The sequence below is a fragment of the Monodon monoceros genome, unplaced genomic scaffold, assembly GCF_005190385.1.
Source record: "Monodon monoceros isolate NGI ecotype Baffin Bay Population unplaced genomic scaffold, NGI_Narwhal_1 Super_Scaffold_4, whole genome shotgun sequence".
Classification (NCBI taxonomy): Eukaryota; Metazoa; Chordata; class Mammalia; order Artiodactyla; family Monodontidae; genus Monodon; species Monodon monoceros.
The window spans coordinates 76556649-76579529 of NW_021703781.1; the positions used below are offsets into that span (position 1 = coordinate 76556649).

General features: G+C 47.8%; 1 protein-coding gene across 4 annotated transcripts in view; it reads right to left on the reverse strand.

Moving 5' to 3' along the window:
• LOC114908456 (disintegrin and metalloproteinase domain-containing protein 12-like) overlaps nucleotides 1–22881 on the reverse strand; it is a 668284-nt gene that overhangs the window by 455643 nt on the left and 189760 nt on the right. For 2 of the 4 annotated variants that reach the window (XM_029244624.1, XM_029244623.1), the window contains 3 exons: nucleotides 15205–15495; nucleotides 11951–12135; nucleotides 9659–9836 (listed from right to left, as the gene is read on the reverse strand). In XM_029244624.1, coding sequence (XP_029100457.1) covers nucleotides 9659–9836; nucleotides 11951–12135; nucleotides 15205–15495 — 654 coding nt within the window. The remainder of the gene's footprint in view (nucleotides 1–9658; nucleotides 9837–11950; nucleotides 12136–15204; nucleotides 15496–22881) is intronic. The other 2 variants (XM_029244625.1, XM_029244622.1) reach the window with 2 other exon arrangements.

Here is a 22881-nt window from a genome sequence, read left to right on the forward strand (position 1 = left end):
GACAGACTGATCCTTGAGTTTAGAGCAGGACTGAAGCCCGTTTCAGGGCTTCCATGAACTGATAGGGCGCTGGGAGCTAAAGGATGGATTTGAGAAAGGGTCTGCCCTTGGCTGAGGGGGCTGGTGATGAGAAGGATCGTGGGCTTGCCAGTCTGCCAAGCACACTGGCAGCCCACGAGCCTCCCTGCAGATCCTCGTAATAGTAGAATCCTTGATGCAACACAGGCAGATGAGGCCCAGGGACCATGGTTTCAGCTCCTCCACCTAGAGGAACCAGATCCCCAAGTGAAACATCTCTGCTTCAAAGGAGACTTAATACAATCCCCGGTGCCATCCTACTCTCTCTCTTGGACCCAAGAGCTCCATCGCAAGCTGCTTTCCCCCCTGCCCCCCAGGGTCTTCTCCTTTATGGTTCTAGATTCACTTTACTTGGCTGTCAGCCTGGCCAACTCTGTTCCCAAGGAGCCACCGAACAAGCTGATATCATGAATATTCAGCTTACCCCACTGTCTACAGCATCAGAGATTCACAAACTAACCCAGATTCCTACTCAAGACCAGACACTCACAAACTGAACCCTCGTCAAGGGCTCCCATCAGTTGCCTAGAACGTGCGTTTTTCTGGGGCCAGCAAAGCGATGTACAGCATTTCCCACAATGAGCGCACTGGTGAATTTAAAGGCAAACCAAAGGAGCTGGACAACTCCACCCAGACTGTAAGATGTAATGACCCCTGTTCTTAGTGACCTCACTACACACGGCAGGAAATTCACTGTTTCTGCTTCATGAAAATAATACGAGCATTAGTACATTAAACATCGTGCTTTTATGATGTACCTTTTTTTTTAAATTAATTTTTTGGCTGCATTGGGTCTTCGTTGCTGTGTGCAGGCTTTCTCTAGTTGCGGGGGCTACCCTTCGTTGCGGTGCGCGGGCTTCTCATTGTGGTGGCTTCTCTTGCTGCGGAGCACGGGCCCTAGAGCATGGGGGCTTCAGTAGTTGTGGCTCACGGGCTCTAGAGCGCAGGCTCGACAGTTGTGGCACACGGGCTTAGTTGCTCTGTTGCATGTGGGATCTTCCCGGACCAGGGCTCAAACCTGTGTCCCCTGCATTGGCAGGTGGATTCTCAACCACTGTGCCACCAGGGAAGTCCCTATGATGTACATTTGATGATTCCTTTGGCCTGCCTGACCCTCCATACCATGAAAAAAGTGTCCATTTGGGATCCGAGTCTGCAGGTCTGGGTCAGTCTAGGCCTCAGCTCGGTGCTCTGTGCCCTGGGACAGGCCACTCAAGCTTGCTGACCTTCTGTACCTCCTCTGCTTGGTGCGGGGACAGTATCTGCTTTAAAGGTCCTTGGAAGGTCTCATGGGATGGTCCGTATGAAAGTGCACTTTAACCATGGAGATGCCAGTGACAGCAGCAATGCTAAGTAGCACCACTCTCCATGAAAGCAGGTCTTCCGTCTTTATAGATAAGCAAACTGAGGCCTTGCAGTTCAGTAGCTTAGCCTAGGTCTCAGAGTAAGGTAAGAGGCCTGTGAATTGAGTCACTGATGGAATCAATGGACTGTTTATTCTCTGCACAAGATAGATGGTTGTGGTTCTCAAAGTGAGGCTTATATTTTCACATAAATGCTAATAACATCTGTGTGGCTTCTGCTTCCCTTTCCTTCCCTGAACCGGCAGCCTCAGCATCACTTGCAAGTCCTTGGCCCCGCCCCAGGTTAGCTGGACCGGAAATTCTGGGGCTGGACCAGTGGTCTGTGAGTTCACAAGCCCTTTAAGTGATTCCGATGCTTGCTCACGTTTGCGGAACACTGAGAGAACGTAAGAGTGATAAGGAAAAAAGCCAAGTCCCTACACGGGTTTCCAGGATTTGAGGAAGGATTGCCAAATATAATACAGGATGCCCAGTTAAATTTGCATTTCAGATCAACAATGAAACATTTTTTTAAGCATAAGTTATATCCCATGCAATATTTGGGACATACTTACGCTGAAAGATGCTTTGATGCTCTGAAATGCAAGTTTAACTGAGCATCCTATATTTTCATTTAATGGATCTGGCAACCCTATTCTGAGGGAATGGAGAACCTCTCTTTGCCATGGCAACAGACAAGCAGATCACCAGTCCCAGAGACCCCAGCGGCATAGTCTGATTCAGCTGCCTGTGTCACCGTCCTAGTTGCACAGTTAGTTCTCTCGCAGTTTACTGCTTCCTCTCGCCATTTTCTCAGCTCTTGGTATGGACGACGCCACCCGCCCTGGTTATTTCACATTATGACATTTGTGAAGTGCTTTCCAAGGGGATTTTGACTGGTTCCTCTTTCTCTGTTGAACTCTGTGCTGGGTGACAGCATGATGGCATTGTTACAGATGCCAGGGGAGCCCACGTGGAGACAGGTCCAGGGCCTGTCAATGGACAAGCTTCCAGTGAGGCAAGCTGGCCACAGACTGTGAAATCGGCACCACAAGCCCACTGCCCAGAGGTTCCCAGGGTCCTCGGTCATCACCTTCTGGAATTGCTGGACCAAAGGGATTCAGATAAGGAGAATAAGACCTCCTTCTCACAGTCCCAGATTCCTGTGGGAAATGGCAGATTGAAACTCCAGTTGGGGTTTCTTTGGCAAAACATGGTAGATATTTTTATAAGCAAACATTCCTAGAGCTATATTTCCAAAGTGGAGTCTCAAGAATCAGGTAAAAGCATTCCAAGGTCAAAGAAGTTTAGAGAACTTATCAGTGCCCTTGACATACATGAGCATTGTAAACCTCCCAGAGAATACAGCATACAAAACAATCTGAAGGGATTGGTCTCCCTCGGGAATGCATTTTGGATAGTCTAGGCTTAAGGATGCTGGGGAGAAAAGTGACAATTGCAGAATATTAACGGTTATAATTCATTTTCAAAGTTAGTATTTGTGGCTACAGAATAGGACTTTATATATATTGATATATAAAATCTGGTGTACTTTCGCCACATTTTCTTAAGAATGTGTGTGCTTGAAAAGCAAGTTTAAATTACCCATATAAAGGAAGTGTAACAATGGCTCAAATCGCACTTCACCATAAAAGAGCAACATCTAGAACATGTCTGAAAGGCTAGCTGTTGATGTGAGATTCATTGCTCCAATTCCATGGTTTCCCAGCATTATCTAGAGCAGGGGTCCCCAACCCCCAGGCCACGGACTGATACCGGTCCGTGGCCTGTTAGGAACCGGGCTGCACAGCAGGAGGTGAGTGGCGGGCGAGCGAGCAAAGCTTCATCTGTAATTACAGCCGCTCCCCATCGCTCGCATTACGGCCTGAGCTCCGCCTCCTGTCAGATCAGCGGCGGCGTTAGATTCTCATAGGAGCGCGAACCCTGCTGTGAACTGCGCATGCGAGGGATCTAGGTTGCGCGCTTCTTATGAGAATCTAACGCCTGATGATCTGAGGTGGAGCTGAGGCAGTGATGCTAGTGCTGGGGAGCGGCTGCAGGTACAGATTATCATTAGCTGAGAGGCTTGACTGCACAGAGACCATAATAAATCAATTGCTTGCAGACTCATATCAAAACCCTACACAGCAAGATCCTTTTTGACCCACCTCCCAGAGAAATGGAAATAAAAACAAAAATAAACAAATGGGACCTAATGAAACTTCAAAGCTTTTGCACAGCAAAGGAAACCATAAACAAGACCAAAAGACAACCCTCAGAATGGGAGAAAATATTTGCAAATGAAGCAACTGACAAAGGATTAATCTCCAGAATTTACAGGCAGCTCATGCAGCTCAGTAACAAAAAAACAAACAACCCAATCCCAAAATGGGCAGAAGACCTAAATAGACATTTCTCCAAAGAAGATATACAGATTGCCAACAAACACATGAAAGAATGCTCAACATCATCAATCATTAGAGAAATGCAAATCCAAACTACAATGAGATACCATCTCACACCGGTCAGAATGGCCATCATCAAAAAATCTAGAAACAATAAATGCTGGAGAGGGTGTGGAGAAAAGGGAACCCTCTTGCACTGCTGGTGGGAATGTGAATTGGTACAGCCACTATGGAGAACAGTATGGAGGTTCCTTAAAAAACTACAAATAGAACAACCATATGACCCAGCAATCCCACTACTGGGCATATATCCTGAGAAAACCATAATTCAAAAAGTGTCATGTACCACAATGTTCACTGCAGCTCTATTTACAATAGCCCGCAGATGGAAACAACCTAAGTGTCCATCATCGGATGAATGGATAAAGAAGATGTGGCACATATATACAATGGAATATTACTCAGCCATAAGAAGAAACGAAATTGAGCTACTTGTAATGAGGTGGATGGACCTAGAGTCTGTCATACAGAGTGAAGTAAGTCAGAAAGAGAAAGACAAATATCGCATACTAACACATATATATGGAATTTAAGAAAAAAAATGTCATGAAGAACCTAGGGGTAAGGCAGGAATAAAGACACAGACCTACTAGAGAATGCACTTGAGGATACGGGGAGGGGGAAGGGTAAGCTGTGACAAAGCGAGAGAGTGGCATGGACACATATACACTACCAAACGTAAAATAGATAGCTAGTGGGAAGCAGCCGCATAGCCCAGGGAGATCAGCTCGGTGCTTTGTGACCACCCAGAGGGGTGGGATAGGGAGGGTGGGAGGGAGGGAGGCGCAAGAGGGAAGAGATATGGGAACATATGTATATGTATAACCGATTCACTTTGTTATAAAGCAGAAACTAGCACACCACTGTAAAGCAGTTATACTCCAATAAAGATGTAAAAAAAAAAAAACCCATCAGTGACAAGTGACAATTGGTAAGTGACAATTAAGCTGCATCTTATGTAGTAGACGGGACATAAGCAACACACTTCGGGTGTCACTGTCTCCCATCACCCCCAGATGGGACCACCTAGTTGCAGGAAAACAAGCTCAGGGCTCCCACTGATTCTGCATTATCGTGGATTGTATAATTATTTCATTATATATTACAATGTAATAATAATAGAAATAAAGTGCACAATAAATGTAATGTGCTTGAATCATCCCGAAACCATCCCCCCACCCCCCAGTCTGTGGAAAAATTGCCTTCCACGAAACCAGTCCCTGGTGCCAGAAAGGTTGGGGACCGCTGATTTAGAGAACCACAAAATACTGTGATTTATAGATGATGAATAAACTTTCATTCTGGTTGCCAAGTAGATTTATACCCTTAGTGTCACTGCAAGGTTTATTACTGAACTGCACTGTGGGATAAAAGGGAAATCATTTGGAAAATAAAATCCAGGCAATTGGGAGAGTTCCCATAAAGACATTTTCCCTTACCATTCTACAATTCTGTGTTTAATTATTTTAATTAGAATAAAATAGGTCTACTTCTAATCAACAGACATAAAGTGATCTTTTTTTCCCCTCGTTTCTTAGAAAAAGACACAACACGAAACCTTTATCATTGGTCCGAGAAGGACACCAGTAACAGTGTACGTGCAAATATCTTTGAATTAGGCAAACAGTCTTTTAGCTAAATCATGCTTCTTGTTTTCTTTGCAGACTGATGAAGTAACAATTGACTTTTATCTGATAAGCGCATTTAAAATTCCTTTGTGAGTAATATTGGGAGAACTAGGCCCAAATATTTATTCAGAAGATTGATGGAAAAACATTCATGAGATCAGATCAGCACTAACAGGGGCGGTGTGGCCCGTGCTAGCTGCGTGATGAACAGCACATTTTTATTACTGCAATGACTTCCCCAGCCATCTCATATCTGCTGGGTCACTTTCCTAGCTACATGCTCAGAGAATGCAAATTAATTTTAATACCTGCTCCAGCCAAAAATCATCAGCGAAAGCAGATCAGCCGGAGAAGGAATTCTGCAGTGCCTTCAGGAGAATTCCGCTCCTCTGCTGGTCTGAGATTTAAATGGCTGTGCTTGGCTCACCTTGGGAAGTACGCTTAATGCAATTCAGATTAAGTTAGTCTGCTTTGCTACACGCGGCAGAGCTTCCCAGAGTGACCTGGTGTGGTGTGTGCCCACTGGCACTTAGAATCCAGGGAGATTTTTCTGGCCCACTCACATGGCTATAATCCAAAGTGAAAAGGTAAGAAGGTAGACCATGTAGAGAGATACAAGAGACAGGAGTGCTCCAGTGGAAGAGGTAGGGAGGTGGAGACTGGATGGGAGTAGTCAGGGAGGGCTTCCTGGAAGAAGGGTTTTCCTGAAGCCATCTTCCTGATGGGTTTCCTACACACTCACAGGTTAAGACGACAATCTGGAAGAGCCAGGAGGACCACGCCAAACATTAGAGGGGACATAAACTGAGAAGGAGGCAAGCCAACCCGAGCTGCGTCTGGGCACTGCCCAGCTTTCCTAGTGGCTGCAGCACTGAGTACAGAGCAGCGAGCAGCAGTGATTCCCAGTGAGCAAAGTGCTCAACTGAGATGTGAAAGTCAGCACGCAGCCCAGGTCATGCATTACAGGAGTCACGGGAAAGAGCCTTGGGGGGAAGATATTAAGACAGAAGCTAGACTTGAGATGGACTAGGGGGGTTAGGCAGCATGTTGCAGGGCAGAGAGGAAGAGGGACAGACAGGGCTTCTATCAGGTGGTTTGGGGGCACTGATGGTGAATGTTCCCGGAGATAAAGAAGGACAGCCAATGAGACCAACTGGGACAGGTAGGCACTCTGGTCCCAGCTGGTCCTGAAAATCCCCCATCTCCACACAGGGAGCCAACTGAAAACTCACACACGTGAGCATGCACACGCGTGTCCGCACACGTGTGTCACTGCCCCTGTGCCTTAGAGGCTGCTCAGGATTCATTAGCCAACAGGAACCCGAGCTGGCCCTCTGGCCCTCGCTGTAATTGTCCTGGATATCAGGTGCGCGCTTTCCCGGCAGCCCCTCCGCAAGTGGGTGTTTGTCAGCTGCCGGAGGTCCCACCCGAACCTCTCAGGTCTGTGCCAGGCGGGCCCTGATCAGAGGCAGCTATCTCAGCTCGGAAAGCAATCCGAGTCTTCCCTCTAACAGATGTCTTGACACTGTAGCCGGAGCTCGTTCACGAATATGATTTATTAACTAATTTAGCGTGTAAGAAAAACATCTGCATCTTGCTTTTATCATCTTGCCAGCAGACAGGCTGAAGACAAGATGTGTACTGCAGACTCGATTAATGGAGCCTTAAGCACTCCCTGCGCTTGTCCAGAGCTCGCACAAGGCTCTCGTTTCAGAAGTTGTCTGATGGAGCCGACCTAACACAAACAAACACGAGAGTAAACCTCTCATCAACCATAAATACCGCGGGGATCGGAAGAGCGGCCATAAAATCGTGCGCTGAAGCCTGCCCAGAGCATTCTAGTCATCAGGACCGTCTCGGAATTAGGGTAATAGAAAGGTGCCTCGGTTATTTAAGACTATCGACTGGGTCTGATCACCTTTTATTATATACACGATTTTAAGATTTTCATTCAAAGGAATGTGAACATGTAAGGATAATATCTGTTTGGGGCAAAACGTCACCACAGGATGACGGAGTGGATAGAACTGTCTCCCCAAAAAGATATGTTCAAGCCCCCTCCCTTGTATCTGTGACTTGATTTGGAAATAGGGTCTTTGCAGATGCATGCAAGTTAAAATGAGGTCATACTGGATGAGGGTGGACCCTACTTCAATGACTGATGCCCTTATAAGAGGAAATTTGGACACAAAGACACACAGACACAAGGGAGACAAAGGCGGGGATTAGAATGACGCATCTATAAGCCGACCAATGCCAAGGAATGCTAGAAGCTGCCAGAAGCTACCGGAGCGAGCAGAGGGGCATAGGATGGATTCTCCCTCTGAGCTTCAGGAAGGAATCGATCCTGTGGACACCTGGATTTTGGATTTCTGGCCTCCAGACTACGAGAGAATCAAGTTCTGTTACTTTAGCCACCCACCCAGTCTAGGGTCATTTCTTACAGCAGCCCTAGGAAATGGATACAGATGACCAAGGCAGCTTCCCTCTGATATCTGAGATGATGATATTCCAGGACACTGAGGCCCACGGTATGGCACGGCCGGAAGGCAGCTGGCCCAGGGGACGAGCAGGAATGGCCCCACGCATAACAAGTTCCCAAATGTCCATGCGTCTCCATTTTCTTCTACACAAAGTGACGGGAGCTGACCGAAAAGGAAGACTCTTAGACACCAGTTTTTGTGTATACGTATGTTGAGCTCTAACGTGACACTGTTTTATATTTGTTGACAACACATTTGTTTATCTAAGCATTTTCATCAAGCAGGATCTTCAAAAACGTGGAGGCCAAGTGGCCCACACACCATGGGCACCCTGGCAGCCCTCCCCAGAACAAGCCTGGACACTGAAGGCCCTGGGGGGACCCCCGGTTGTAACTGACACTTGGTGCCTCATGGCAACCTGAGAAATCTGTACCCGAACCCAGATTGCTCTCTGTTGAGCCAGAAACTAAGGAGCCGCCAGAGAACACACCCAAATAGTCTATATCTGCCAATCGGCTCCCAAAGCCGATGAGAGACACATTTTCAAGCAGGGAAAGTCTTTGCACGTGTATTTTGTTGATTTCCTTTTCTTAGCATCCTGGGAAGTGTAACTGGGGCTGAGAAGCAGGTATACTACTAAATCCTTCACCATGAGAAGGATGCATTCAAGTTTGCCCTTTCTGGGGTCTTGGACGCCTCCCCCAGCAGAACTGCGGGGGGGGGCGGAGGGGGACCTAGCCTGCCCGTGGTTAACAGGAATCCTATTCCAACCCCTCTGTCCTCTGTCCCCCCCCCCATCCCCCTTGTAAGATCTTGGTAATATTTGCTAAGCTGCATTTTATTGAATATGGTTATTTCCCCAGAGGACTTTTATTCAGAATTAGACCCATGATTTCACCTCCTGGGGGCCGGAACATTTTCCTAGGAAGAAAGATCTTGTTCGTCTATCCAAAGAAATAAAACGGAGGTTTCCCCAGGCCTCCAGATTTTAAGATTTGAGTTGGCAGGCCATCAGAATGTGCTCCCATGTCCCCATCTGTGCCCTTGTCTCTTCTTATTCTCGCTGGTTTAATAGTCTGTTTATAAGCTCCACGAAGAAAGGACGGAGGCCAGCCTTGCTCACTGCACTCTCCCCAACTCCCAGCACGGAGCCTGGCCCAGAGAAGGGGCCTGGTAACGACTTCTCCAGTGAGTCAATGAGCGCTGCCCTTGCAGGGTCAGTGCGACACCGGCCTCCTGGCGCTTGGAAAGCTGGCCATCCCTTCTCCGAGCTCCCAGCAGGAAAGGGGTTTCAAGATGATGAATGTTGATATAGACAAACTGGAGTCAACCTCTCACCCCGAGACCTGTTTTGCAATCTATCAAGGGCAAAGGGCACCTCTTGCAAATATCTGTTAAGGAGCCAAGAACCTGAGCCGGCTGCCCTGGGCTGCTGCTTTCCCAGCTGAAATGGTAAATCTGTGTCCCAGGTTATCTCTGCTGAATTCACTGCCCGTACATGACTCTCAGGATGGGCTGGCTTCCGGGGCAGGCTGTATGGCCCTGAGGTTTGGGTACTTGGGCGAACATGAGTCCTGCATAGGGCAGGGGCACCATTTGGACCACCGGCAGCCCCAGGATCCGGCAGTCTCGCCAGCCCTCCCGAGCCACCTGTAGCTTACCGCTAAGAGGGTGGGGAACGGTGAACTGCTTCTTATTGGCGCGGACAGGAAGGAGACTCTGCTTCTGGCCCAGGCTCTCCTTCTGCTGGGCTTTTCTCTGCTGTACCATGTGTTCGAGCTTCTTCAGACGTTCTTGCGAGCGAGAAATGAACTGAGGTTTGCGGACTTCCAGGGCCTCCTAAGAGGAGCCAGGAAAGCATTTTCTTTTTAAGATAAATGACGCAGAAAGGCAACACACCTGTCTGATTGGGTCGAGAGGCTGATGCATGAGCACATCCCAATTTTCTCCCAACACCTCATGGAAAGATGGCAACAGACACGTTGGTAACATAGGTCTCAGTCAGCACCAGGGGCCCCGCTGCAGCACGACTGACAGTCACCAGCAGCAAATTGTGAGTGCAAAGGCACACCTCCGCCCATTCCTTCTCCTCCCTGTCAATTAATCCATTTCCAAAATCTGAATGCCCTAAATTCCATATTCCAAAGCGACACAGGTGGGAGAGGAATGGAGGCGTTCCGAGTCAGCTGCTTCTGCAGGGAGCTGGATGCCTTAAGAAGCACAGAACCAGATCACCCTCCCAGCGTGAAGCATGTGTCTTTTCAGGAGAAACAGTAATCATAGCTAACGGAAACAGCTTCTCCTCCCAGGAAGAAAGAGCCGGCAGGAGAGCTCTGCCTTTGCAGAATGGTTCTGCAAGCTCCATAGGGGAGGTCAGAATTCCCGTATTTCCTCTTCGGCCTCAGCTCTCACCGCATCCACCACTCCGTGCATGGACGAAGCCCCTAACGCAGATTTACTGAAAAGGAACAACCACCACTGACGCACCCTGCCCTGTGCTAGACACTAAGCTCAATGCTTTATGTGTATTTGTTGTCTGAGAATCCCTGCATTGATTCTGGAAGGCAGATACATTTATCCCCATTTGACAGAGGTAAAAACTGAGGCTTGTCGTAATTTGGTAGATTGTCTGGCGACCCTCAGCTGTGGGTGTCCCATGCTTTTCCCACCCTGCCTTTCACTGTCTTAACCTGATATTCCTTACAAGCCGCTGTTCAAGTTGATCCCCTGCCTGGAGTACCACCCCCAGCTACACCCATCGGCTCAAGTCTCGGTTCTCCCAGTAAACTTCCAGGTCTCCCTGTTCAGCCTGAGCTTCCTGGTACTTCATGGATCACCCCACGCGAGTGATTCACGCACATGTATTGTCACGCTAGGCTGTGAGCTCCCGGATGGCAGGTGCCCTATCTCCTCCACATCGCATCCCTTACAGCCACTGCCCCAGCTCTGCAAATAGCAGGTGCTCAGCATAGGCCCTCTGGAGGTGCTGCCATAGCGTAAACGTCCTCTGCCTCATTCCTCTCCCAGCCCTCGGGGAGCTCAGGGTTTCCAGGGAGTGGGCGACGTGGGCTCCATCCGTGTCGTGCTCGCACCCCTAGCTGCTGTGCCAGGAAAGGAGTCTCTTGGCCAGTTGGCCTCCAAGGTGCCAGCCCCAGGTCCCAGGCACGAGTCACTGGGGCCTGGAGAGATGGCCCCTGGGGATGGCCTGTGGGCCCAGGCGTGGCCGCTGCCCCGGCTGCCCGCCCTGAGGATGGAGGCTCAAGCTGCCTTGGGAGCACATGAGTCTCTCACGGTGGGACCACCTGGGGGACAGGGGTGCAGGGCCGGCAGGTGGAGCCTGCTGCACACCAGCAGGGCTGCTGACAACGCATCATGTGTCTCCCAGAAGGCGTAGTTGGCTTTCTCCGGATTGTTTGTCCTTCTAATCTTTATACCTATGTATTTTTTGAACTTTAAAAAATGTGTACATATTACTTCTACAATTGGGGAAAGACACAAATGAGAGGTTCCATATCATTGAACTCAAGGCCATGACTTTGGGACTTCCTTAATCTTTCAAAGGCTTATGTTCTTATCTGAAGATAGGGCTGTAGGGACTCCTGCCTCACGGGGGTGCCATGAGGAGGCAAGGCCCTGACGCCCATGAAGTGACCCTCTCCGTGTCTGGGTACCAGAAAGTTCTCAACAAATGCTGTCATTGCTCCAATCACAGTCACTACTGATGTTATGCGATTCCCATCCTAGCCCGGGGGAGCAGACATCATCATCTCCTTACTCACATGGTGGAACAGAGGCCCAGAGAGGTTAGGGGACCTGCCCAGAGTCACACAGCCACCAGGAAGCTGAGTCAGGTCTCCAGCCTCAGAAGCAGAAGTGAGGTCATGTGCCCACAGGCTCCCCGGGAAAAGTCTCCCCTTGGTGGGAATCACACCGGGATGCACGGAAGGCCTTACCTGCAAGGTCAAGGAGCCTGCGGGCATTTGCTGGCTCTTGGAACAGTCTTCCGGCAGGTCGTGGGTCTCTGGTCCCTGGGGGTTTTCTGGCTCAGTGGGCGCTGGCTCGGGCTCGGGCGTGGTGGGCTGCTCACTCTTCTTGCATTCCTTTATTTTAACAACCAAGTCACAGCACGTGTAATCTCCTGGGAGAGAAGATTAGAATTCCATTTAGAGAGCACCCAGTGATTTTCTCCTCGTTCCTCAAGGCCATGAGACACAGAAGACAATCTTGAAAATAGAAACACCAGTGGGTTATTAATGGGCCTCGTTAAGCCCACGAGATCACGCCTCATTACAGACGCCCAGCTGCCCTGGTCACGGGGAGGCATGTTTGTAGGCAGCCAGACCTTGAGACTGGCTAGTGATGCCGTGGAGGTATTCCCTTGGCTTCTGACGTTCAAAATGCCTTTGCTCCCGCTGCAAAGAAACTTTTTCTATTCTGCGCTTCCTATTACGTGTGTCCTGTACAATTATTTCAGTTGGGTTGTTTGGGGACCGTGTATTAATTTACCTTATCTTTGCTACGCTAATGATGTAAGACAGAGGAACGGTGTTCAATTATCTATCCCTCCCCTTAATCTACCAGAGACTAGCCCTGGCTTTACATTCATAATTGGAACTCTCTCTGTCTCAGTGCGGGATTGGGCTCCACCCTGAAGCCATTTTGACATTCCTTGGTGGAAGAGATCAGAGGATGAGTTGATGCCACAGCATTTCGGGCAGGGTTGCCTTTGGGGTGGTGAAAGTGGGCGATTCATACGTATTCACTCAGCCCTTACTGACCAACTGCTCCACTTGGAACACAGTGTCTGTCCCAGCCCACTCTTCCCATCTGGGCTCCCTGACTCCCCTCATCACACGAGCCCTAACAACAGCCTTACCAACCCTCTCCGGTTCTGAGACTCACTGGTGGTCCCCTCACTCCTCGTACACACGCCTTCCCATCTCCACGAAGCCCCTTTGGTGCCCACCCAGTGACCTCCTACCTCTAGGCTGAGTTTTTCAGGAAAACGCCCCCTCCTGCCTCCTCTGTGTACCTGCCGTGGAGCACGCTTCACACAGCAGCATCAGTGGGCCCATCACAGGATGCTTCAACCCCACAGGCCTGTGACTCCCTTGAGGGCTGGACCGCGTCATACTCACCATGCCTCTCTCCACACTGCCAGCCCAGGTGCCCAGAAACAGCTAGTTCTGTTGGGCGTGGAGAGGTGGCCACAGGACGCACCTCCATGGTCCCATGAATCTCTTAACTGACCCCCCATTATAACCTCCACCATTCACACCCAGATCCTCTGTGGTCTGGACCAGCTGTCCCGTCTCCACCCCAAACCCATCGATGTTCCCTCCTACCTACAAGCCCTACAAGGAGAGCAGACTTCTCATGGCTCGTTCATGGTGGGTGTTGCCCTCCAGCTACCAATTTTGATGCTCTACCAACAACAGGCTGCTTAGAGGTTCGCAAATCCTTCTCCTTGCTGTTCTAAGCATTTGCTCCAGTTTTTTTCTGGAGATTTCCCTGCTGCTCCCCCATCCCTGCTTCAGGCCTAACCACTAACCCAGATATCTGTCCCCCAACCCCCTACGGCTAGAGCTAATTACACTTTCCGTGGTACTGTTTCCATCTCTCGTGAACCTTTATTCTAGCTCACCCTATACTCAGGGAAGCCACGGTTTCCTCCCATCCTTCCCCACCGCAGATCCAGCGACGCAAGGGCAGTCCTGACACACTCATCTTCTCCATTGCTCACGACAAAGCTTTGTCCATTATCTTCAAAGCCTCTACTACTGTGGCCAGTCCTCCCCAGTGGCATGGTCTGTACTCATCTCTAACCAGTCTCAGCCTCCCTGCCTGGCCCTCTCCCATCCGGCCTCCACACTGTCCAGGAGACAATCACCTTCAGAGCAAACCTAATTAGGTCTCTTCCCCTTAAAGGACTTGGCCCAGGCTTCAGTCCAGACTCTCTTAGTGGATTTATACGGACCTTCCAACTCGACCCACGGGACCTTGGATTCACACTAGCCCCCCCTCCACCCCTGCACTCCGGCCCCCTGGACCCCAAATCAGCCATGCTCTTTCCATCCATTCTTTGCTTTGTGTGTGCTTTTCCCTCAGCCTGCAATGCTCTTCACCTTAGGGTCTGATTTTTAAACCTCTAATCAGCTTTCAAGTTCTTTCTCATTTCCTTGAGGAAGGTGTCTCTGTCCAGCCTCTCCTTGCAGCATCTGGGGCCGTCCTCAGCTTCCTGATGGCTCACCACAGGCACAGTTACAACCCCGACGTCTCTGGTACCAGACTGAGAGCACCTGGAGGGCAGGAAGCACCGTACACAGTGCCTGGCACACAGTAGGTGTTTAATAAATGCTTCTTTGATGGTAGACAGTGGGTATTCAATACATACTCCTTTAATGTATTGATGAATAATGAGCTAGAGATTCACTTGGGTTTCGGGAAAAAGTGTTTTTATCAATTACCATAAATATTGTAACTTTTATAATCCAAAGCTCTGTAATCTTTTCCTTTCCGTCCTCATCCACAGCTCTTTGGGAAAATCTTTAGAGTGACAGGAAATCTAAATTTCCCTCTGTTACAACTGGGCACCACACATCTTTTTTCTATTTTATTCCTATTTTTTAAATATATCAATGGTCACTGCAATATTCGTAGGGGTCAGCCACTTGGCCTTTAGAGAAATGATGGCCTGGTTTGACTTCTGTGAGAGGCTGAGACGGGTACCTATCTTCAAGGCACTGTGAGGTCAGTGCACTCTGTTTGTTGAGAGCCTGGCACATGTGGGGTCTCCACGCCCCGGCCATTATCCTGGCCAGTCAGTTACTGAGGACCACTCTCAGCCTGGCGCACCTGCTGCCTCTAGGGCAGCCACTCCAGGTCTCAACTCTTCCCTAACGAGGCCCGAGAACCTGCCGGGCACCTGGGAGTGGCCTTCTTCCCAGCTTCAGGCAATGCTGGCCTTGTACACAGTAGGGCTGGGATTTCCTGACCCATGCAGTGCTGACTTCTCGCTGCTTGGGAGGTAGAACTTGCCCACTATTTAAACCTGCTGGTCCTGCTTCTTCTCTGCTTGTACAGTTGGAGAAAAGGCAGATTCCTAAGGAAAGCTCAAGTGAACCAGGGACCAGGAAGACCCTGCACCATGTTCCCTATGAAGATTAAGGAAGAATCATCTCAACCCTATACTTCCCTCGCTCCTTACCTTCCAGGAACTCTCTTTCTATCTGAACACTGTGGTCTTCCTGCAGAGATGTGCATAAATCTTGGAAGGGGCAAAGGGACCCAGGTAAAGGGAAGCTGAGTTTCGGGAGGCTTTGCTGTTGACTCTCTGCGGGTTCAGAGAGGTCACTAGACTGACAGCTGTTGCTTGGAGAGCTAGACCCATCAGGAAGGGGATCTTTAACCAGCTTCTGTTCCACTGGGGAAGCAGACACAGTCACGTGTGCTCCTTCTTGTTGCTTCTCGTGGCTTCCAGAAAATACTTTTGGTTCTACTAAAAATAAAATGAGAATTGTGCTCAAAACATCTGATGGGCCCGCGTCTAACGTGCTGACTTCTGCACGCCACGCTCTCCCAGAGACAGGCAGATGGGCTGCAGTGCTGCCTCAAGGGGACAGGCGTCATTGATGCCGACGTGCATGTGCTCACCCAGCAACGACATGTGGTCACCAGTTCTGGCCAGACGTCCCCGGGGTTCACTCGGGAGCCCCTCTACATGCACTGCTCTCATGCACGTGGCTCTGAAGAGACTGTGCTCCCTGGTACCCTTAGGAGCTCAAAAGACCTTCCAGACAGTAGATAATTGAATGGGTGGTTTAGCACATTGACTCTGGGGGAAGATACCTTGGGTTCAAATCCCCCCTCCACCACTTATATGCTATCTGGCCTCGTCTATAAAATTGAGATAATACTATAACAAGGTAATAATGTTAAATATTATATGTTTAATTTTGATATATTTATTTTTATAATCAATTTACCTATTTAAATAATAAGTAATATATTTATGGAATGTATATAATCATATTTTATATGATAAACAATGTAAGCATATTATTAATATAAATACTAAATGTTAAAATCAAGGTAATACTATAACAAAATAATGATCCAGCTAAGGTGTTTAGCACAGTACCTGATACATAGTAAACATTTAATAAATGTTCATTATCATTATTATTCCAGAAACAATGATGCCGGGTTACATCCTATGGCAAGTGCAGATGCAGGATGTAATTTATCAGCTGTCTGTGCTCACCTCTAATAAAGCAGTGGGTCTAAAAGGTGTACAACGTGTTGCTTGTTGCCACATTGTAATATCAAAGGTCTGGAAACCACCTTATGCTCACCAGCAGGAGACTGTTAAATAAATTACAGCACTTCCCTGCTTTGCAGCAGTGAAAAAGAATAAGACACATGCTCCTGGGTAGAGGGGGAATCATCTCTAAGATTCATTATCAAGTGAACAGAGTGTGGACAGTGTGCCAGATCTGCTTCCCCAGTCAGTACTTATCTGCTCAGAACATCTTTGGAAGGACCCCAAAGACCCTGGGAACTGGATTGTCTTGGGAGGGGGCAACTCAGGACCAGGAACTGGGGGTGGGAGAGAGACTTGCTTTTCACACTTCGCCTGTGTTGTACTCTTTGCTTTTGCTTTCTTTCTTTTTCTTTTGGAATACTCTATAAAGTTTTAAATGTTATTCACTTTAAACACGGCGGTGACTCTTGACCAGGTGTCATCTCCTCCCTATGCTGAGGTCACCTAAGGGGAGACAGGCACGGCTGCCGGTGGGGGTGGGACGTATCCAGACCTCCTGCGTACGGGGGGCGGAAAAAGGGTCCTGGGAACCACTGGAATAATCGAGATTCTTGGAAGATTCTCATCATATTTTCTGAGATGTCTTGTACACAAAAAGGAAATGAGCCCATGACTACCAGGCACTGATTAGAGTGGTGACTTCTCTTAAAATGCCAGTTGTCTGCAATTCCTTCCAGCCTCTCTGTCCCTGAGTCCTGGCATCCCAGCCAGTGAGGATAGGCTGAGCGTGGTGAGGCCGGCAGGGTAGTGGGAAGAGATGGAACACAGACGGTCCCCTCGCTGGGCGTCCTGGCTGTGGGACCTGAGGCAGGAGGGCCAACAAGAGGGTGGACCCAGCATTCCGATTCCCACAAACAAACAAAATGAAGGTAAAGTACTCCCCCTGGGTCCCTGTGCCTGTACGTGAAAGTCCCCCCAAATGGTGGTTGTTACAGACCTTATCATTTGGAGAGGGATATGGCCTCCTATGGAAAAGTTGGGCTTTGCTAATTTGTACAGAAAAGTCTTTCCAACCATGTATTTCAAAAGCTGTCAATTCTGTTTAAGTATAAAATAGCATAAGCAAAAAAAGTCCTAAAATAGTTCTTCCTTTCTCCGTTGCTTCCTTTTATTAGAGGTTCTTTTAAAGAATCAAAAACCAAATTATCAGTGATGCAGTCCCAATCTACTAGCTCCATCCTGACATTAGACTCTTTAAATAAATGGATTATTTATAGACTCATGGAGAGCTAACTATCTATCTGCTACCTATTTACCTATTTATTAATTATCTAACTTTCTATCTGGTTTAATGTAAATTCTTGCATGAATGATTCTACGCAAGACAGATGTTCCAGTTGTGACTTGAAAGAGTCAAAACAAAGCCTCCAAAGTAGAATGTAGTTGGTGAACTGGGGAAAAGAAAAACACGCAGTCAAAGAAAAACTTTCCTGACAACTTATTGATCAGGGCCCTTTGTGGGTTCTGAGGAGTGCAATCACCAGCCGTGAAGTGACCCCCAGGCAGAGCCTTTGCCAGGCGACATGGTCGTCTTCTTCCCCACACACTCTGCATGCAGGTTGTACTTCGAGTTCTCTATTCATGGCTCAGATTTTAAACTACATCACTCTCGTGAAGACCCGTCACCTCCACAGGCTCTGCCCGTCTTAGGAGAAGGTGAATCACGCAGCAGCCTCTAGCAGAGGTTTCTATTTCTTGGACTGAAACTCAGAGCCTGATCCCTGGGGCTGATGCTTGGAGGGGCTGGGGTCCCGCAGGTTTCCTTTCAACAGCCACAACCCCCATTCCCTTCTCTAAAACGCGATACCCACTGGGTTGATATTCTATAGCTCAACTACTCAACTAGCTCCAGCAAACTCACCTACTCAGAGCTGAGCTAGGCTCTAGGACGTAAACCAAAACCAACCAAAAGATCTGCCTGACAGTCATGAATTCCCTCTATTAAACTCTCATCTTTGACTCAGAGACGAGCTCCTTGGACCATTACACGGTGCTTCTCTGTGCTCCTCCAAAGCTCATTTTTTTGTTGTGAAATGTATTATATTTGTAATTAAAGATATTAGAGCACCTATGAGCCTCCTAGATTAAGAAGCAGAACTTTCCTTGGGCTTCAGCTTTCCTATCTGAGCCCCTTCTGGATCATACTCACCCAGACAGAACCACTTGCCTAAATTTTGTGTTGCCTGACTCACTGCTTTTGTCTATAATGTTCCCACCTATGTAACGATCCATAAACAATATATTTTCAGTACCAAAAATCTGAATAGCAAGCACAAAGCCAGCTGTTTTAAGGTAAAGACATCACTGTATCCATTAGGAAAAAAGCTTTCAGGAGAAGAGAGTTCAGCGTCTCAGGGCCACTGCTTCCCTGAGACTTGATGGGGTGTGACTCTGGGGAAGACAGTGATGAGCCGTGAATGAGTCCTGAAAACAAGGGGCTGACCACAGTCAGGGCGTCAGGCAGGGCTGGCGGGCAGCAGTACAATCAGGGCAGTGGGCTGTGCTGGATTTTCTGTTCCTGACCTCACCATGTCCAACTGCAGACCTCGGGGCGAAGTTCCAGCAGGGCGCTTCTCTGCACTGAAATGTGGGCCCTGAGCTGCCCCAGGTGCAGGGCAGGGAGGGGAGAATGGAGACCTCACCGACACAGCATCAAGACCAGCCAAGAAGGGACTTGAATCTGGGGCCAGGCAAGGGCACCACCAGCGCATGCAGATCCTTAGTACAAAATGAGGAAAAGCTGCCCGAGCCTCAAGACAAGGTGCCTCCACGGGCCAGAAAGTGTCATAATGAGCCCATTTGATAGAAAAAGATCCTTCACTGCTTCTTTCCAAATATTGAGGTGATACATACTCTTTCGTGTTCTCAGACGAGCCCCACACTGTCACACAATTCTAATAACTGTGGCAATTCGGGCTCACGATAGGAAACGAGCAAGTGGAGGGCGGTTGCTAAGCAGCGGACCAGCACAGTCGCCAGACTCTGTCAGTGGAATCGCAAAGGATGAGCGGGAAAACCATAAAAACCATGCACAGTCCCAGAGAGCATAGCTGTGTGGGGACCCTTAACAGCCCAAGGCAGGTAACTAACATAGGGGACACATATTAGAGTCATTTATCTCCAAGTTAGCTTAGAGTCGTTACAGGTGTTTTGGTGTCAAAACTGAAACCAGCTCTCTAGAAAGATCTTCTCTTAGGGTTTGGGTGTCAGCTCCATACACCTTCCTGCCTTCTAACACCGGCCAATGAACCAAAGAGATGTTTCCAAGTAAAGTGGGCTTCCTTGAATCCAAGGCCACATTTTCTCTCACATTTTAATGTTTCGGGAAGTTATATTTTCTCCCCTCAAACGCTAGACCATCTTACAACAGACTGTCTTAGAAATAACAGTAACTGAAGCTTGTGTTGATATTTCTGGGTCATCGATAAAAATACCAGTTTCTAAATGCAACTACGGTGGGTCTCAGGCTCTCCTAAAAATCTGATGTTACTTGCCACTACCCTGAGTGGCCCCAGACTTCCCTCCACCCATCATCACCTTTTTAAAGCTCCTGCATCTACATTTTATGTATAGCTTACCTATCTGATCTTCCTGCCTCACCTGTGGGCTTTCCTCCAGCAAACCCCATAACTGTGCATCTCACTGGAAATCAAAGAAGTGAGCTGGAGAGGACTGTGTATCCATCAAGTGGAAAGCCACTCTGAACAGCGCCAGGGGGTGAATCGCGGACCCCCTCACTTTAGGCAGGATTTTGCTGTCCCCAATTTTGACACAGGGACACGGGAGGCTGCTGCTGAGGGGAAAGGCAAGATATTCTCTGCTCAATACATGCTAATTCGTGGACACAGATATCGCTAAAGAGGAAGGGAAAGGCGGTAACCCTGGGTACTCAAAACACGCACAATTTCTCCAGCAGGTGAAACTCTCTCCCCTTTTAACAGGAGAGAAATCCTCAAACTACCTGCAATTACAGTACACAGAAGATGACATAAAAGAGTCTGTCGATGACCCATAGAGAAACAACCAACAGAGAAAGCAAACGGCAAGCTTTTACAATGGACGAGGCTGGTGGGTACTTTCTCTGCTTTTTAACTGGTCAAGGCTTCATCTTCTGGCAGCAGATGAAAACTTGATTTCCTCATGGAAAGAGGTGTCCATTTGGTACCCTGCCTCCCACCCGATCTAGACTTCTGTTTAAAATCAGCCAATAATTGTTTCAGCATATTTCTGTTAAATTTCTACACAGAGATGTTGCAACCCAGGCAGGGAGTCAGAAAGGGGGGAAAGAGCGGGGGCAGCAGCAAATGAGATAAACGGCTCCTGACAGAGAGGAGAGAATCGGATCGGGAAGAGAAGCTGTGTTTGGGAATCTGCATGTCCCAAAGCCCATCCACTCGGCCGGAGCAGAGCTGGAGCTGGCGCCTTCAGGAAGAGAAGAAGTCAGGGAAACAGACAGCAACTTGAAGATCAGACAGCAAGGACGAAGGGGCGTCCAAAGGCAGCGGGGCCAGCGGAAACACACGAGCGAGTCCTTTCCTTTCCAGGAAACGAGACTTCCTGTCCATATGAGCCCTTCCTAGACAGTAAACAGGTTTCTTCTGCTGTAAGCAGTAAATATTTCTCCCTAAAGAAGGAGACCTAAGTGGGGAGGGGCGACGGCCAAGAAATAAAACCGACTTGGGAAAAGTGGTGGCAGTAGCTCCAGACCTCTAAAAGGAGCCTTCCCTTTTTGGAACCTGGAGCAGATAGGGGTGGTGGGGGGTGCCGACAACTGTTGTTAAGATGTCAACACGGTGTTAGGACAAAATAGGCAAGCCCCGGCATTGGAAAAACCCTGTATTCAGAGGGAAAAGGGGGAAGATGCAGTATGTTCATTGGTATTGTTCTAGGGTCAAGTTTCAAGATACCATGTGGGTTAAAGCCACTGTGGAGAACTGTATGGAGGTTCCTTAAAAAACTAAAAATAGTTACCATATGATCCTGCAATACACACACACACACACACACACACACACACACACACACACACACACACACAGAATGGAATACTACTCAGCCATGAAAAAAGAAGGAAAAGCCATTTGGCAGCAACATGGGTGGACCTGGAGATTATCATACTAAGTGAAGTAAATCAGAGAAAGAAAAATATTATATAATATTGCTTATATGTGGAATCTAAAAAGAAAGATACAAATGAACTTACTGACAAAACAGAAAGAGACCCACAGACATAGAAAAAAAATTAAGGTTACCAAAAGGGAAAGGGGGAAAGGTGTAAATTGGGAGTTTGGGATTAACGTGTACACACTACTATACATAAAATAGATAACTAACAAGGACCTACTGTACAGCACAGGGAACTCTACTCGATATTTTGTAATAACCTATAAGGGAAAAGAATCTGAGATATATATATATATATCTGAATCACTGCACCATACACCTGAAACTAACACAGCATTGTAAATCAACTATACTTCAGTTCAAAAAAAAGATAATACGTGGGGAGTTTGCACACAGCTTTCATGTACAGTAAAGGGTCATTCATGCATTGAGAATATCTTGAATGGACACTGAGAAACTGGACGGAGCTCTTTTTCCAATTATGTCATTATCCTACAGTTTTAAGACTGTAGAACAAAAATCTCAAAACATACAAATATTTGGAAGGTAAAAATAAAACCCACACATACATATACACATGCACACATGAAAACACACACAAACCTGCCTGTTTTCTAATAAATGAATTACCTGGACTTTCTTGCAGGTGATAAGAGACACAAGTCCCAGTCAATGATTAGATCACACCTTTCTACCTGACACCAAGGAAACAGAGTCCCAAAGTATCAGTTGTCCCATAATCCTTCATCCCAAAGCATGACTCAGATTCCTGAAGCACAGAAAACACATTTTAAGCTTTTCTCAAAACTTGCTGCTAGTTTCCAAAAGTGACTATTTGAGGTGATAATTTTTTTCAGTAAGGCGTATTTCCTTTTAAAAAACATTTTGTAAATTATAAAAGCAATTAATTATCACTGTCAAATTTGAAATATTAAAAAAATAAGAATCATTGACAATCTGTCACTCACAAAAATGTTCACAGTGGTTTTCTTTGGGAGGTATAGCACATTTCTAGTGGAGTAATGCACGGCTGTCTCCCCCTTTCATTTCCATTTTGGGCATAGCTTATAACTAGACAGGACCACCCTGTGCCTTAGCAGTGGTACACAAAAGCACAGGTTCATTATCATACTGTTATCTGGGAGATTTATTGCCATTGATGGGCACCTTTCCATTCTGTTTAATAATTCTGTCAGGCTTTCATCTCTCCTCCTCCTCTGGCTTTTCCTGGGTGCTCTGAGAATTACCAAGCAGGTTATGCTACACGGTGAAAACTGATAAAAAAAATCAAACCGATCTGCCAGGGGTCAAAGGGAGCAGCAGAGAAGAATCTTAGTTAAGGCTCCTGCAGAGTGAAATGCCCGCTCAGAGCCAGGTCTCATCCCAGAATCACGTGTGTGTGTGTGTGTGTGTGTGTGTGTGTGTGTGTGTGTGTGT